General features: G+C 36.4%; 1 protein-coding gene across 1 annotated transcript in view; it reads right to left on the minus strand.

Annotated features, from left to right (window-relative positions):
* Nucleotides 1-17,508, minus strand: part of LOC306847023 (regulating synaptic membrane exocytosis protein 2-like) — a gene marked incomplete at its 5' end in the record, with an annotated part of 167,795 nt that overhangs the window by 48,375 nt on the left and 101,912 nt on the right. Inside the window, 12 exon segments of the mRNA XM_079380758.1 lie at nucleotides 76-132; nucleotides 2,261-2,308; nucleotides 2,569-2,643; nucleotides 2,820-2,879; nucleotides 7,822-7,917; nucleotides 9,078-9,149; nucleotides 9,498-9,584; nucleotides 10,513-10,648; nucleotides 12,332-12,400; nucleotides 13,670-13,696; nucleotides 15,108-15,261; nucleotides 16,876-17,047. Of these exon segments, the coding sequence (XP_079236884.1) occupies nucleotides 76-132; nucleotides 2,261-2,308; nucleotides 2,569-2,643; nucleotides 2,820-2,879; nucleotides 7,822-7,917; nucleotides 9,078-9,149; nucleotides 9,498-9,584; nucleotides 10,513-10,648; nucleotides 12,332-12,400; nucleotides 13,670-13,696; nucleotides 15,108-15,261; nucleotides 16,876-17,047 (1,053 nt within the window).

Consider the following 17,508-nt stretch of genomic DNA (forward strand, 5'->3'; position numbering starts at 1 on the left):
CCCCGTGACTACAGTCGACTCTACTCCTATAGTACTCTACCTAAGGGAATACTTGCACAAATTCTGCTGTATTACCTCAGATCTTCCTCATAGTGTTCATGGTTAGCTGGGAACTCTGGGATATTTTCCTCTCTATGGAGGTGCGTAAGAGAAGAACATAAAATGCTAATTTACTAGCTGTGAGTAGTCGCTAAACACCCTTATTATACAATATACCCTTGTGAAAATGTATTGAATGTGCACTTGCTGTGTACCTCAAGTCTTAAAGGTATACTTCTAAAAACGACTTGCAAATAATATAATATTAATGAAATAAAAGGCCACTTAAGTGTATTTAAATAGAGACACATTCATGACCAGTGCTGGGGAAAGTTACATTTAAAAGTAATGTATTACAATATTGTGTTACTCCATAAAAAACATATTTGAAAAAAGTAACAGATGTTTTCTTGTAAATTTAAAAGTAATGTGTTACTGACTAGTAGAAAAAAGTAATCTGATTAGTAACTCGCCTTACTCCAACACTGTTCATGACTATGATTCTTAACACACTTAAAGGTGCACTAAGCAATTTTTGAAAAACGCTTTTGACCGCAGTGTCGGACCATGTCCCAAAACACACTTGCAGCCAATCAGCAGTAAGGGGCGTGTCTTGTAATGATATAGCGCTCAATTTGAGTGCACAGGATGGATATTAGCAGATCGACTATAGATAGAGAGAACTGCAAGACAAAAAAGAGGAAAATATCAGAGGAACAAAACATTAAAAAGAATTGTTACGATCAGGCAAGACGTAGGACCCCGCGTAAATATCGGAGCAGCTTTCCTGTGGTGAAGAGACCTCAAGGAGCGGCAAGGGCTCGAATCGGATGCTGAGGTTGCGTTGTTTCTTTTTGATAGGTGAGTAACGTTGATTTTGCATTGTTTCATACAACTTATCTCTGTTTAAATATGCTTGTGTGCAATCTTCGCTTGTTTCCGCGATCCTCGTTATGCCAGGGTTGTGTACGAACGTGTGCGGTGGAGATATCAAAATAGGGGCGAGGTCCTGTTGGGGTATGGGCATGTTTGTTTTGGTGCTTTCAAATATCAATATCGTTTGGCAAAAATCATTTAATGCACCTTTAAGTAGACTTTTAAAAAGTGCACTTTGTAATATTGTCAAATTAGGAGTTTTACTTTAAAACATATTTAAAATAATTGTTTTAATAATCTTTTGTCGCGTTTTAAATGTAATAAATCACACCTCTGTCATTACAAATGCTTAATTACAAATATATTTCAATAAAGAACACAAGTTTTAATAGAGACATCAAATTTTAGTAGTTATACTTTAACCATATTTAAAAGTTAATAGACGTAATTATGAAATTACATATGTGACCCTAGACTACAAAACCAGTCATAAGGGTACAATTTTTCAAAATTGAGATTTATACATCATCTAATATTTGGGCGAGATACAACTATTTGAAAATCTGGAATCTGAGGGTGCCAAAAAATCTAAATATTGAGAAAATTGCCTTTAAAGTTGTCCAAATTAAGTTCTTAACAATGCATATTACTAATCAAAAATTAAGTTTTGATGTATTTACGGTAGAAAATTTACAAAATATCTATTCATGGAACATGATCTTTAATTAATGTCCTAATGATTTTTGGCATGAAAGAAAATCAATAATTTTGACGCATACAATGTATTTTTTGGCTATTGCTACAAATATACCCCAACGACTTAAGACTGGTTTTGTGCTCCGGGGTCACATATAAAGAGGTACTTAAGTCCTACTTAAGTAGGTAAAAAGCACTCTGAAGTTGAACTAATTGCATTTAATATAAATTTAAACTATAATATGTTTTCATTAAATTGCAATTAAGAGTCTGAAAACAATGCATTCAGTTCAGTATTTTTTAAAGTACAATTTTTTGTAATAAGTATTTTTCACAAGGGTATAGCGATAAAACACAGTATAGTGTACTGTTCGAAGTGAGATTCAGTTACTAGTTCAAAGTAACTAACTAAAACTAAAAATAATTACATTCTAAAAACTAGCTACCGTACTAAGATTCTAAGATGTTTCAGCTATGCTACTGTGAATGCTAGTGACGTTTATGAAATCTTCTATTATATAAGAAGCCATTTTCCAGAATATCGAAAACATTAAACACTTCTGTAAAAATATAAAGGTCACCGGACAACTACGAAATCTAAACCCAACTTGAGTCTGCACTAAAACTACTGAATTTATTGTAATTATACCTTTCTGTATCTGTAGAAGGCTCAATTTCTATCCTGGGGCACGTCCTACTGAATAAACCAACCTCAGTGTGTTAGTGCCACACTTAGTACATAATATTAAGCATTAATTTGCTTAAAAAGGTTATAACAGGTCAGTAAAGTAAATAAATAAAATAAACTGGAGCCTCAAATCCATTACTGCCATCCATTACTAGACAAAGCCTCAGTGGGAACATAAATGTGGCATCTGTTCCAGGCAAGTGATAACAGATGAGTAAAGAAAGAGTGAGGGTTTGTGATGTGGGTGTTTATCTCTTCAGAAGTCTTACCTGTAGTCTCCACCGTTTCCATTCATGACATGATTGGGCCATGGAGTAGATACATGATTGGGCCCATTGTAATATCTTTAAATGGAGGATGAGGATTGATAGATTGGAATGAAGAAAGGAAATTATGATTAGAATGAGTAACAGCTGAATCAGGGCAAGGGGTGAGGGTTAAGTCTGTAACTAGTATAAAGCAGTCCTATTATGGATGCATGATCAGAATGCATGTCTCAACTAAAGTATCCGGATTTTACCTCTCAGGAGATTCATATGAGTCACTGTAGGCAGACATTTGTCTATCTCTCCTCATCCTCCTGAACACAAAATAACACACAATCAGATCCTATGTGCCAAACATAATTCTACCTGCCAAAAAAGAAGTCCAGCGCAGCCCTAAGGTGCTGCGGATTCACATTTCCTCACATTAACATATTCATTCCTAATATTCATATTCATTCTCATGATATGGTTTGATATATCACTTGCTATTTTCCCAAGATAATGGGACATTTACGGGTCACACTTTTGTTTGGGGACCAAATCTCACTATTAACTAACTATTAACTTTGCCTCAGTATACTCCTAATTACTGCTTATTAATAGTTAATAAGATAGTTGTTAAGTGTATGTATGAGGTTGGATTAAAGGATCTGAAATATGGTCATGCAGAATAATGGTGTGTGCACACCAAAAGCGAAGCGAATATTTGCATCGCGTTACTTGCTCTAGATTACTTGTGGGATGTTTTCGTGACACTCATGCGAATAAAAACATAAAAACAATAAAAAAAAAAAATTCTGATAAAACCGGATGTGTCAACAAGCTTGCTCTGATTGGCTTGCATGACAACATTTCATGCAAATTTTCCGCTCGAATTTAAATTTTTTCCATTTTCAATGAAGACGTGATTGAGGCGAATATCCCAATTTGCGTCATTCACGTCACCCGGCGCAAATTTGCATCTATTCACGTCTTTGCATTGACTTTGTATGTAATCTACTCGAGCAAATAATTAGATTTGCTTTTGGTGTGCACACACCATAAGGCATTAATATGTGCTTTATAAGTACTAATAAAACAGTCAATATGCTAGTAATATGCATGCTAATTAGCAACTAGTTAATAGTAAAAACTGGTCCCTAAACTAAAGTGTTACCCATTTATTCATTTCGTAGAAACTTTTATCCAAAGTGACTTGCATTGTATTCAGTGTATACATTTTATTGGTTCATGCATTCCCTGGAAATCAAACCCATGACCTTGGTGTTGCTAGTGCCATGCTCTACTGTTGGAGCTACAGGAAATCTCTCCGTAACTCTACGATTTTCAAGAAATAAAAGACTGCCCATGCAAATTTCAATGCCACAGTGCAGGGTTGTTGTGAGTGATTGCAAGAATGTTGCTAAGGGGTTCAGTGTGGCTTTTTAGCATGTTGTGTTGACATTTCTAGGAGGGTACCTACTGGTTAAAGTCAAAAGAGCCCACCCTTCGGTGTATTAAAGGAACACGCCACCATTTTTCCATATTCCAATATGTTCTTCCTTCAACATAGACGAGTTGATACGTACCTCTCCTGTCTCAGTGCGTGCACTCAATCGCTGTCGCGCGGCGCCACTATGCTAGTGTTTAGCTTAGCACCATTCATTCCTTAGGATCCAAACAGGGATGAATTTAGAAGCTACCAAACACGTCAATGTTTTCCCTATTTAAAGACGGTTACATGAGTAGTTACACGAGTAAGTATGGTGACACAAAAATAAACAGTACCGATTTTCTAAGCGGATAAAAATTATGACTATAATGCATGGCGGAAGAGCACTTCGCAGCACTTCGACCTCGGCGCAGTAATATCATCACTCCTGAAAACTCCCCCTCCCCATATTTACTCGTGTAGGAGTGATGATATTACTACACCGAGGTTGAAGTGCTGCGAAGTGCTCTTCCGCCATACATAGCACCATTCATTTGATCCTAAGGATGAATGGTGCTAAGCTAAATGCTAGCATAGTGGTGCCGCGCTACAGCGATTGAGTGCACGCACCGAGACAGTAGAGGTACGTATCAACTCGTCTAATTTGAGGGGAGAACATATTGGAATATGGAAAAACGTTGGCGTTTTCCTTTAATATAGACTATGGGATTTTTATGTGTTTTATAGATGTTTCTCCCTGGCAATAATATACCTCGTCAACAAGTCACATGATTTGAGGAACCAATCATGCCTGTAGCAAATAAATGCATGGGATAACTTTTTGTATGTGTCAAAATGTAGTACTTACTATGAGCAAGCAATACTAACAGTGATGGTTGATTTAGCAAACGCCACTGATTTACAGCATACCTGTAGTTCAGACAAAAGCATGGTGCTTGCAATGTCAATGTAAGATATCAGAGACTGAATCAGACAAAGTTAAGATTCCATCAGAACATCGAAACATGAGAAGCTGAGATTCAACAAAGAGGGGCCTCAAAGCTGTAACAGGACAACGTCATAAATCTGTCCAAACCCTAGCGCCAGCTCGTCTGAATCAAGCAAACTAACCAGCAAGCCTCTTTCACAGAATAGCGTACAACCTTGAGACAAAAGAACACTTATTGATAATTCCAATTCAGGAAGGAGACTGTCAAATTTGTTGCAAGTAATCAAGACTGATGGTCACATGTAAACCTGTGATAGAAAATCACGAGCTACAGACTCTCTTGGGCAGGTCTTCCCCCGTACAAGACAAAGACAGACTTGAATTCCTTTGTCTAAAGAACATGCCTTCGTTCTCTATAGAACTACACAAAGCCTTTTTTTCATATGCACTAAAAAATCATCTTAAAAGGACCTATGAGTTATTTCTCTGCATAGAAAAGTGGAGTTTCGTGTTCTAATGTAAGTTTGCTGCAAAGTCCAGCTCCGACTGCACTCGCTTCAGACTTCCAGACCAACTCCGCATCCTCAGCCAACGCCCAAGACGTCACTTCAAAGACTATTGAACTTCCAGCCAATCAGACACTTCGGGGAACCCCCTTGTCTGCAACGAGGACACAAAGGAATCCCGTAACACAAGCAAAGCAAGCAAGTACACCTCCAGGTTCTAACTGAATCAGGTGCATTTAATATAAATTTTAGCCTCATTGAGAAACTCAAAGCGAGGGTTAAATAAGTGATTGATGGTTGTTAAGGTCTATGCAACTGAACATATTGCTGTAAACTTGGGATTTCACATTTTCATTCTCTTAAACTCATCCTTTCCTCACTTTCTCTCTTTCTGTAACGTGTGAATGCTTGTGTTGATGTGTTAGATTAGTTTATGTCTTAGGTTTATTTAAATAAAACACTCTTGGTTTGAAAGTGGCTTCTGTAGGAATGTTTACATGCACTAATTTTCAGTAATCAGAATGAATCCAATCAGATTTCAGATTTTGTAGTTCTGATTATATGAACTCTAAACTTTACAATCCACTTTCGATCAGATAATTTCAAGTCTACACTGACCCTTCTAATAAAAATTGAAATTTTATTCCGATTGACTGTTTACATGAAGGCTTTTCAAATCGACTGAAGCATTAATCTGATTACTAATGGATTATTTTGTTGTATGTAAAAAAATATATATATCTTGAGCTGTGCTTCATGCATCACTACACTTCTGATAATTTTGCCTGCAAAATTTAGCTATGTGACCCCACCCATTATCAATATCACATGAAAATGGTACAAAAATTATATGTGAATCTATTGCACCTCAGGGTCTCTGTAACCAAAGCTGGCTGGATCGACAATATCAGAGTCTCCACTGAGCCTACAAATATATCCAGAATAGATGAAATTCCACATTTCTAAATAATACATTTATATATAAGCATGGTGAACATCCACTGTAGCTTGCAGTTTTTTGACTGGCAGTTCTGTCATAGAGTGACACTAGTTGGCTTGGGACCGAAAGAGTGAGTGCTCAGTCATCAAAACAGCTCCAGCCTTCCAGAGAGCAGCACTGAGGATACAATTCATTACGCCACGGCGGGAACGATGGAGTGGGAGCTGCTAAGGACACATTGCGCACATTTCCTTTGGGAAATATTGCTGGCGGACTTAGTGGCATAGTTGGCAAAGTTATAATCTGAACCCTATCATGTATGTTATCCTCCAGAGAGGAGCCGAAACGACTCCTGCACAAAGCTTTCTCAATGGGTGGAAGAATGACGCTATAGCCAAAGCATTTTTTAAACCTTTACCACATTTCTCTAAGAAAATGATATTTGATGATATTGTCTTCTTTTACACCCATTAGAAAGTTTCCTAAAATGGAACCTAATCTATGCTTTGTAAATCTGGTGACATAAATGTAGGGTTGCACGATGAATTGCATTTTAATCATGATCACAATTTCCACCTTTCTTGATTTAAAGGGATAGTTTGCCCCAAAAATTAAATTTTCATTACTCACCCTCAAACTGTTCCAAACATGTATGAGTTACTTTTAGTTTATATTATATTGTATTTTGCAGAACGCTAGAAACCAAACAGTTACTGGTAGCCACTAGCTTCCATAGTAGAGAAAAAAATTATATGAAAAGTCAATGGCTACCATCAACTGTTTGATTACATACATTCTTCAAAATATGTTCTTTTACGTCCCACAGAAGAAAGAAATTCATACAGGTTTGGAACAAAATGAGGGTGAGAAAATTACCAAATCTTAATTTTTGGGCAAACTATCCCCTTGGATAATCATCAGTGGTTATTTAACCTGAAAATAATTCATTTTAATACAGCATCTTGCATTCATTGTCATGGTTGCCAGATTTCAAGTGTTTAAATCCCCCAATCAGAGCTTTTTCCTTAAATCCATACATTTTCATCCCAGTGGTTTACTTAATCTGCCCAACCTGGCAACCATACACGTGCTCTCTCTCTACAATACAGAAAAAGTGCTGATGAGCTGGAAACACCAGCAAACACAAAGCGATCTCTATTGAGATTTTCTGCGCAAATAAAACGGTAATACAGGCACTCTGCTTTTTTGATTTGTGCTTAAATGAAAGCGCAATGATTCTGATGAAATTACAGTATTTCATGGTTATATTTTTAAGCAAATTCATGATTACCATTAATCGCCATTTAACCAGTTATATCGTGCAGCCCTACATACTGTAGATGTGAAACATTTTGAGAGGCGCTACTAGCTGTTCTAGTCCAAACTACTACCCACACAGCACTAATATGGAGCATCGTGAAAACAAGAGTGAACCGCTGTGGTTTACTACCTGTCCATGCTATTGTAAGCCCCGTCTGAGTATGCACGGGCCATCCTAGTGGAGCGCAGTAACCTGACCGCATCCTCCCGATAGAGGGGGCACATACTATGAGTCAGAACAGAAACGAGAGCGATGTGGTTAGAATTGGGTGGGGCAAGTAGGCGTTATCTGGGTGTTAAGGGGGCTGAGCTTTTCTACCCTCTTTTTTTTAGCACTTCCTCTCTGAAGGAAGGCACAGGTGAAGATCACCCAAAGCACAAATGCGGGAAATAGAGTAACCTTGGGACAACGTGTACAGGTGTACCTAATAAAGTGGACGGTGAGTATATATATACATATATATATATATATATATAGAGAGAGAGAGAGAGAGAGAGAGAGACTCAATGAATCCCACTGCCAGTTTTAATACAAGCTTTTCTCTTTGACCACAGAATATATAATAATAATCATGTTTCTTGAGCAGCAGATCAGTATATTAGAATGATTTCCGAAGGATCATGTGACACTGAAGACTGGAGTAATGATGCTGAAAATACAGCTTTGATCACAGAAATAAATTACATTTTAAAATAGATTATAATATAAAATATTTCACAATATTAGTGTTTTTACTGTATTATAAATGTCAATTAATTTTAAATTAGATTAAATAACACAAAACCAACCAAAATCACATTTAAAATATTACATTTGCAATATATACAGATGTGACATTTGTTATATAATAAATATATTTAAAAACAAAGTATTGCCACATTAAACTGTAAGTCTTGAAATGAGATGAATAATTTTGAAATTTTTCTGTAAGTAAGAAGCGCTTTAGCAAAAATAAGTGCAACGTGAGTGTATTACTATATTACTAATGAGTGTAACTACTAAAACTTAAGAGCAAGTCCAAACGAGTTTCTATGGAAACAGACATTTTGTCTGTTGACAGAGCTTTGCTTGTATTGAAACTTGAGCTTTCCTTTAAAGTCTAAGAAAGTGAGAGTTTCAGTAACCGATGTTTTCTTGTGTAGAAACATGACTCTGTTGTCCTAAGATGGGATATATTATGTATGAGTGCGTTTACTAGTCTTCATTTCATATTTATAATGAATAAAGTGACAAGAGCAACCTCTTATGCAGTGTTATGTGTGGGCAAGCTGTCACCTGTCAATCAACTAGCAGCAGGGGGAAGTGGGCGGGTGAAAGTGAGAGGAGTGCTGTGATTGGACAGAAGGGGGAGGTGGGCATAAAGCTGCTCTGGCCTGACAGAATACCTGGGGTCCTGGATAGCGGGGTCGACGCTTGGCTGTCTGTGTCTGGTTCGAGGAGGGAGGGTAAGATACTGGCTGCAACCACAAGGAGTAAAGAACAGAAATATGGTTGAATGGAGCTATTGAATATGAAACGATGGATAGATAAAAGCGAGAGACTGGCGGATAAAAAGAGAGAGTGATGTCAAAAAGTAAAGAGGAGGAATACATTTGTTCCTGCTTTCTATGGTTCTCTGTATGTGGCACATCATATTTCTCACACTGAATTTCTGTAATCATGTTATATGAAATGACAAAGGTGTATGGAAACATTCACATTTATGTTCCCGGTATCAACAAAGGCAATCTAGAAAACAATAAAGCTTTTAAGGGCAAGCGCTGTATGTAAACCGTGGCATCTGAGAGTGTTTTGCGAACTCATACCTGTCTGGTGAGTATCTGTCTTCAGACAGGTGATGTCGGGGGCTGTAAAGCGAGGGTCCTCCTCTCACACCGTGGTCTAAACTTCGACTGAAGGAGAGAAAATGAGAGCGCTAGTGACACTAGTGCTTGTTTTAATTGTGAGCAGTGTTATTTAAAAATTATGTATATATTATTAATAATTAATTTAAATTAACTTTTATTTTATTTTTAAAAAATAACTTTAAATTTCTTCTTTTTTTCATTTAGCTTTAATTGTATTTTATTTCAAGCTATTTTAGTATTTAAAGTAACTTTCAACTTTTCTTTTTTGTTTGTTTATTTCAGCTAGTTGGCAAGATTTCTAATTTCATTTTCGAACATTTCTGAATACTCAAGTCAACTGGAGTAAATCTTCCATTCTTTCATTAAATCACAATAGCTTGGATGTGACATCCCAGACATCACCTATCCCTCTATGCACCAATCACATCACATATTTAGGCATTAATATTTCCCCCAGGCTGTCAGAGCTGGTTAGTCTTAATTTCACCCCATTACTCAAAACAATAAATGATGATCTTCAACGCTGGATGAATTTTATCCATTATCCATTATGGGCAGAATATAAGTAATCAGAATGACTAGAATAAGGTCATGTAGAATAAGGCATTAATATGTGCTTAATTAGCACTAACTCATGGCTAATGTTCTAATAATATGCATGCTAAGAGGCAACTAATAGATGTAACCATAAAATAAAGTGTTACCAAAACACTGCAGCACAATGTTTGGCAAACCTATCTTAGGCTTAGCATTTCTAGTTAAGTGGCACCTGGGTGGCAAAGTTGCTGAATAGCAAATATACACGACTGATATAAAACATGGATTTATCCATTTGATATCAGAAAGTTGAAGAATGAGAATTGTTATATAAATCAATAAATCATCTTTTTTGTCTTTGGAAGGAAGTCTGGAGTATGTTTTATGATATGACCTCTTGACCCATAACGAACGGCTCTTATGTGTTTGTTTGTACCTTTGCGGTGGAGGGACGCTGGGTGAGCGCGAGCGAGTGCGGGTCATGTCTGATCGGGAACAGTGATTGGACGACATCACCTGCTCAGGGACAGACAGAGTGGAGCTCTGGAAATCCCTGCCATTGTGCCGGTAATCTGAGGCAAACACAACACAGCAGACAGTTACATCAGCAATGCCATTTAAAGGGTTAGTTCAGCCAAAAATGAAAATTAGCCTGTTTTTTTACTCACCCTCTAGGTGTATATGACTTTCTTCTTTCAGACAAATCCAATCGGAGTTATATTAAAAATTGCCCTGGCTCTTATCATCGTAGTGGGTGTTTCTGTTCAACAGTCCAAAAGATGTAAAATAAAGCGTGCGCATCCATAATAAAACGTGCCACACACAGCTCCGGGGCGTGAATAAAGGCCTATCCATGCATTTTACGGCCAGAACGGCTTCTGTGTACGACAGATACCGGAAGTGATAGAAAAGTGTTTATTACGTTTGAAATATGGATATTTTTCTTACAGAAAGGCATGGATCCGCTACAGGAGGCCTTTATTCATCCCCCGGAGCCGTGTGAGGCACGTTTTATTTGACGTCTTTTGGACTGTTGAACAGAAACACCCACCCACTGCAGTGATAAAGAGCCAGGACAATACTTTATATATTGGATTCGTCTGAAAGAAGAAAGTCATATACACCTAGGATCCCTCAAGGGTGAGTAAAACACAGGCTAATTTTCATTTATGGTGTACTACCCCTTTAACAACCCAACAATATCAAATTATAAATCATACATTCACATTTACTGAAAAACAGGAGCAAATTAGGATCAAATACAATGGCATTCTGACATTTTTTCATGTCCTTTTTTTGCAGAACTGTATGTGGTCTACCACTCTGAACTTCAACACTTCATTCAGGAACATTAAAACACCTTAAAAAGTGAACAGAACCAATGCGGTCAGTGTGAAATGATGGTGAGTCGGGAGATTAAAGTTCACAGTAATCTTCTCTCTGACGATATCCTTTAATCTGATTTGTTGATAAGCATGTGTGAACGGGACAAGCCGTGTACGATCAGACATCGAAAAGATCATTAAAAGACACAACTGACATTTATTCAGATCAGATTGTGCCCCATTAAATCAGTGTTTGGCTGTATGTTCAAAATTTTGGGGTCAGTAAGATTTTTTTTTATTCAGTTAAATTGATCAAAAGTGACTTTTGAACTTTCTATTCATATGTGAATCCTTGTTTCCACAGAAATATGAAGCAGCACAACGGTTTTTAACATTGATAATAATAATAAAGGTTTCTTGAGCAGCAAATCAGCATAAAATCATGATTTCTGAAGGATCATGTGACACTGAAGACCGGAGTAATGACACTAAAAAAAATCCAGCTTTGATCACAGGAATAAATTACATTTTACAATATATTTATAAAGAAATTAGTTGTTTTAAATTGCAAAAATATTTCACAGCATCAACGTTTTTACTGTATTTATGATCAAATAAATGCAGTCTCGGTGAGCAGAAGAGGCTTCTTTCTAAAACTAATAAAATCTTACTGACCCCAAACTTTTGAACAGTATTGTAAAATTACATTTCACTCATATTATGGTGCACAAAAGTGCAAAAAGAGCCATAATATATATATATATGTTTTGTGTTTGTTACAAATACTTCTAATAGTTATATTATAAATGTATTGATATGTATGTAATTATGAATTTAACTGAAAAGGAGTGAATAAAATGCTTTCAAGCACGCTCAAATCTTCAATTTTGTAAGTACAGGGCGGCGCTAAAGCAGGTGACTTAGCTGTACCTGAGATAACACCAATCCCGTCTTCACAGTCGTAATCAGAGAACTCGCTGTCACTGATTCTCTGTGACCCTGAGAGAGAGAGAGAGAGAGAGTGAAACAGAGAAAGGAAGGGTGGAGGAACGAGAGTCATAATGAAGAAAAGACCCTCTTAACGTGACGGTGTGTTTTAAATCAGGTAAAGTTATCTAGCTAGGCTTATAGCACAGCAGACACACATACTAAACTAGCATTATGTTATCATAACAGGTAATAAGGGATGAATCAATATACAAATTAGTGTATTAATTTATTTTAAAATTCATTTTTTTTATTTAGATTATTTTCTTTAAAGACCTGCTATTTTGATATTAGATATAATGGAAGTTTGTTTATTTAGCATGATAGCTCAGATCCATTAAATGACATTAACACATATACAGTCAATAATGTATTAATGCATTTTGAAATTGCCATTAACTAAGATTAATAAATGTCTTTCATTGTTAGTTCATGTTAACAAATGGAACCTTATTTTAAGCGTAACAGTCACTAATATATTGTGCATCACTACTGATACAGATGTTAACTTTAAGAATTGCAAACATACTGTCAGCTCAAAAGAGGCTTTAAAAAATAAAATGAAAAAGTTAACACTAAAATAATGATATAAAAATAGCATGAAAGAATAAAACAGTGTTTTATATTACAGACGTCTCTGCAGACCTGAGCATATTTGACATGCTAATACACAGCTCGTGAAAGTGAGTTGCTACCGATTACGCATAATTTACATGTATAGCATAATGCATTTGCCACAATATCCCAAAATATCCACGACAGACAGTGTATGGTGATTTTAAAGATGTTTTCTCATTTGTTACCTCACTACAACAACAAAACACAGCTGCAGCTCATGTTGAAAATCACATTGATAACACACTGTGTTCAGACTCATAATACAAATGAGATCATTGTGAGCAGAACCGAGCGGCATGAGGTTTGCTATCATTTAGTCTGAAATCAAAACAGTGAAACACAGCAAACACCAACCACAGAAAGGTTTGTGAGAGGCTGGGAAAAGCGTGAGCAGGCCACACGGGACTGTTAACTAGGCTGCTTTCCATTATATTGTAATGGTGAAGATCAGGCCTAACCAGGCAGATAAGGTGTACAATGAGGACTGGTGGCATGTAGCAGCAGCGATGGGCGTCAGCTCCATGCAGGCTGTGAGGGACAGCGTGGGTTTCTGAAGAGTATGAGGCGGAAGTGAGGGGAGATCACACTTTGAGAGTGTAGAGGAGAGTAAAATCACACTGCTGGCCAATCACATGCTAGCTGGAGCAAGCAGGGCAAAGTTACCTGAGTTGTATAAATATGGGCCCTTGTCTGGAAATGTGTCAGTGGTGGATAGACAGTAATATTTTTTGAAGGAAACAAAACATGAAAACAAGAAACATCAACAAAAACGAACATACATAAAATATGATCATATCAGTTCTGGACATAAAATCGATACAGAATATTGAGGACATTCGTACCAGTGCAGGCTTGTAAATTGCCGACATGGCAAAAGTTTCGTATTCGGATTTAATTTTCAAAAACTTCAAATTCTTTCAATTTTAAACAGATACAGACCACCGTTTAAAAGTTTGGGGTCCGTTTTTTTAATTACTTAATACTTTTTAATCAATACTTTTATTTATACTTTTGTGCGTGTGTTAATAATATTAATTTTATTTAGCAAGGATTCTTCCCAAGTGTGATAATGATAACTATGTTTCTTGAGCAGCAAATCAGCATATTAGAATGAATTCTAATGATGCTTTAATCACAGGAATAAATTACATTTTACAATATACTCGCATAGAAAACAGATATTTTAAATTGTAATAATATTTCACAACATTTATGTTTTTACTGTATTTTTGATCAAATAAATGCAGCCTTGGTAAGCAGAAGAAAACACTTTCAAAAATATTTAAAAAAATTACTTTTGAACAGTCTATGTGTATTTTTGCATATCTCTATAGTGCAATTCATAAATTATTTTATGATTGAAACAAATGGTAAACCAAACACAAAATTATGATGAATGACTGACGTAAAAATCACACCGAAATTGATTTCCACATATAAAAATAGCCCAGACTGCATTTGAAAATGTGATCCATTGTGATTTTTGCTTTTCACAATCAGATTGAGATCACATTCAACTGTAGTGTGAACACTTAAAGTGACAGATCACCCCAAAATGAAACTTCTGTCATCATTTACTCACCCTCACCTTGTTTCAAACCTGTATGAACTTCTTTCTTCTGCTGAACACAAAAGAAGATATTACAAAAAAAAAAAAACAGCTGCCTGTAGCCATCGACTTCCATAATATGAAAAAAAAATACCATGGAAGTCAATGGGTACCAGCAACTTGAGGGTGAGTAAATGATGACAGAATTTTCATTTTTGGGTGAACTATCCCTTTAATCCAAGTAATGCATTACGTTACTTTCTGTCCCCTGGGCTGGGCTTGCTTATTAAAAAAAAAAAAAAAAGTTGAATTTTTGGCTACTCTAAATGCCCTTTCACACCAAAGGTGAAAGGAATAATGCACTACTTTACTAGTTACTTGAAAAAAGTAATCTGAGTACATAACTCAAGTTACTTGTAATGCATTACCACCATCATGTTAATATGTACCACTATATAGCATAAAGATGTACCATCTAGCTTTTGTACCTTAGGGTTAGCTTTGCATTTCTTCCTGAGGGTGTGTGCTTGTGTTTGCTGTACCAGTACGTACTCTGTAACCTGCGTGTCGGGCTCTCTCTGTGCACGAGGCGTCTCTGCATGTAGGGCGAGGGGTTCGGCAGCGGCATCGAGGATAGGTCGTGTGTTTGGAGCTTATACCAGTGAGGCTGATCGTCCAACAGCGCCGTCTCCAGCTCGATCAGAATCTACACACACAAACACACAGGCATCAAACTAGGGCTGAGCGACACGACCTCAAATCAAAACCTCCATTAATTGAACACTTGACCTCGTTTTTATTATTATTATTCATAGTTCATATGTAAATATACTCAACTATTAAAGGTGGGATTTTTTTCTAATGAAAGATTGCATTTCTTATCTTTCATTTTTTTGCATTAAAATAAATGAATATTGCCTTGTCAAAAGTAGAACATAACCAGCAGCTCTTGCAAACAAAATACATTTTAAATAGTCACGTGAAAAGTAGAAAATTACTTGTATCTCTTGTAAATGAATATTATTTTAAATAATAAAATGCGAAAAGTAGAAAATAATAACTTGCATCCCCTGAAAACAAATGTTTTAAATAATGAATGTAAATAGAAGACTGCTGATTAAGAGAAAGAGCAGGGCAGGATCTCAGTGATCTTGTCCCGTCACGTTATATACGCTAGCACTCGCTCTAGGTTCTTACTAGCCATTCACATAAAACACGTCTGTGTGTCTAAACCCTTGAGACGCAGCGCACAGGAATTATTATTTTTTTTTAAAGAGCAGACCAGAATGCCTACTCCGCCACATTGCTGTCAAATGTGACCCTGGAGCACAAAACCAGTCATACTGTAAGTACCACGGCTATATTTGTTGCAAAAGCCAAAAATACATTGTATGGGTCAACATTACCGATTTTTCTTTTATGCCAAAAATCATTAGGATATTAAGTAAAGATCATGTTCCATGAAGATATTTTGTAAATTTCCTACTGTTAATATATCAAAACTTCATTTTTGATTAGTAATATGCATTGCTAAGAACTTCATTTGAACAACTTTAAAAGTGATTTTCTCAATATTTTGATTTTTTTGCACCCTCAGATTCCAGATTTTCAAATAATTGTATCTTGGCCAAATATTGTCCTATCATAACAAACCATACATCAATGGAAAGCTTATTTATTCAGATGATGTATAAATCTTAACTTCAAAAAATTTACCCTTATAACTGGTCACAAATACAAAAGTTGCCATGCCAACCTGCTACAAAAAAAGCTTGCAACGCTTGCCCCGCCTCTAGGATATTCAGATTGGTCCACTGTTTTGGAACTGACATTGATGAGCATCTCTGTGTGTAAAAGTTTCAATTCTTTTTTTTAACGTGCCTCTCACGTGCGAGACGCTGCAAAAGATGCGAGCGCGATGGTCCTCTCTGTATAGCGCCGAGTATGATATTATGATTTTAAGGGGAAAGTATTAATAGGATTAAAGAAAACGAAATAACTGACATGGGAAAATTCCATCAGTTAAAGTTTTTTAATTTCAGTTTCGATTCCTTTTCCGTTTAATCGTCCAGCCCTACATCAAACACACATCCATTTATCATGACTTGGAGTATTTTATGAGTTTAAAATGCAGTGCAAATGTGGAATATAAGAAAAAAACGCATTCAAACTTGGCAAAGGAAGGTACAAAATAGTTTTATAATTGATTTTAAACTAAAACTTCTATTCACGTCTTATATTGCTGCCACAACAGCTGTCTTGCATCATACTGAGTAAATATTGAGAGCTCTTTTCAGGACGGTGTAGGACTCTCTCTCACCTCTCCCAGGAACTCGCTCTCCTCCTCTCGGACTCTGGCCTGGTCCCATAGCGTGATCTCCAGCATGCGCTCCCTGAACTCTCGTCTGTGCACCGGCGAGTACATGAACGTCTGGTTCCACTTGGGCTCCAGAGATTTCTTCACTGTTTTCGTTCTCCTCTTGCTTTTATCACTGAGAAGAGCAGGTGCGTTCATAATTTACAGCTGCTGATGTGACTTTACAGACCCACAGAGACACGAAACCAATCCAAGGACCCCCGATTTGAAACTTGTCATTAATAGCACACATTTTTAAACATCATTATACCTAATTATTCATGTTTTTTTTCAGATAAGATATTTTGGTTACACTTTATTTTACGGTGTCATTGTTACAGTGTAGTTGTACAGTTAAGCACTTAGTAATATTAATTATGTACATGTACTTACTATATGGTTAGGGTTCGGATTAGGGTTTGGTTTAGGGTTACTTGCATGTGATTATGCATAATTACTTTGTAAGTGTCATTAGTATATTATTAATAACAGTGGCATATGAGAAGTTTAATACCACAGAAAAAAATTAAAATAAGCCTTTTTTGAAGCTGCTGTATATAAAAAACTGATAGCTAAAGTTTAGGCGTTCAGTACTTT

The sequence above is a fragment of the Barbus barbus genome (genome assembly GCF_936440315.1).
Source record: "Barbus barbus genome assembly, chromosome: 27".
Taxonomy (NCBI): domain Eukaryota; kingdom Metazoa; phylum Chordata; class Actinopteri; order Cypriniformes; family Cyprinidae; genus Barbus; species Barbus barbus.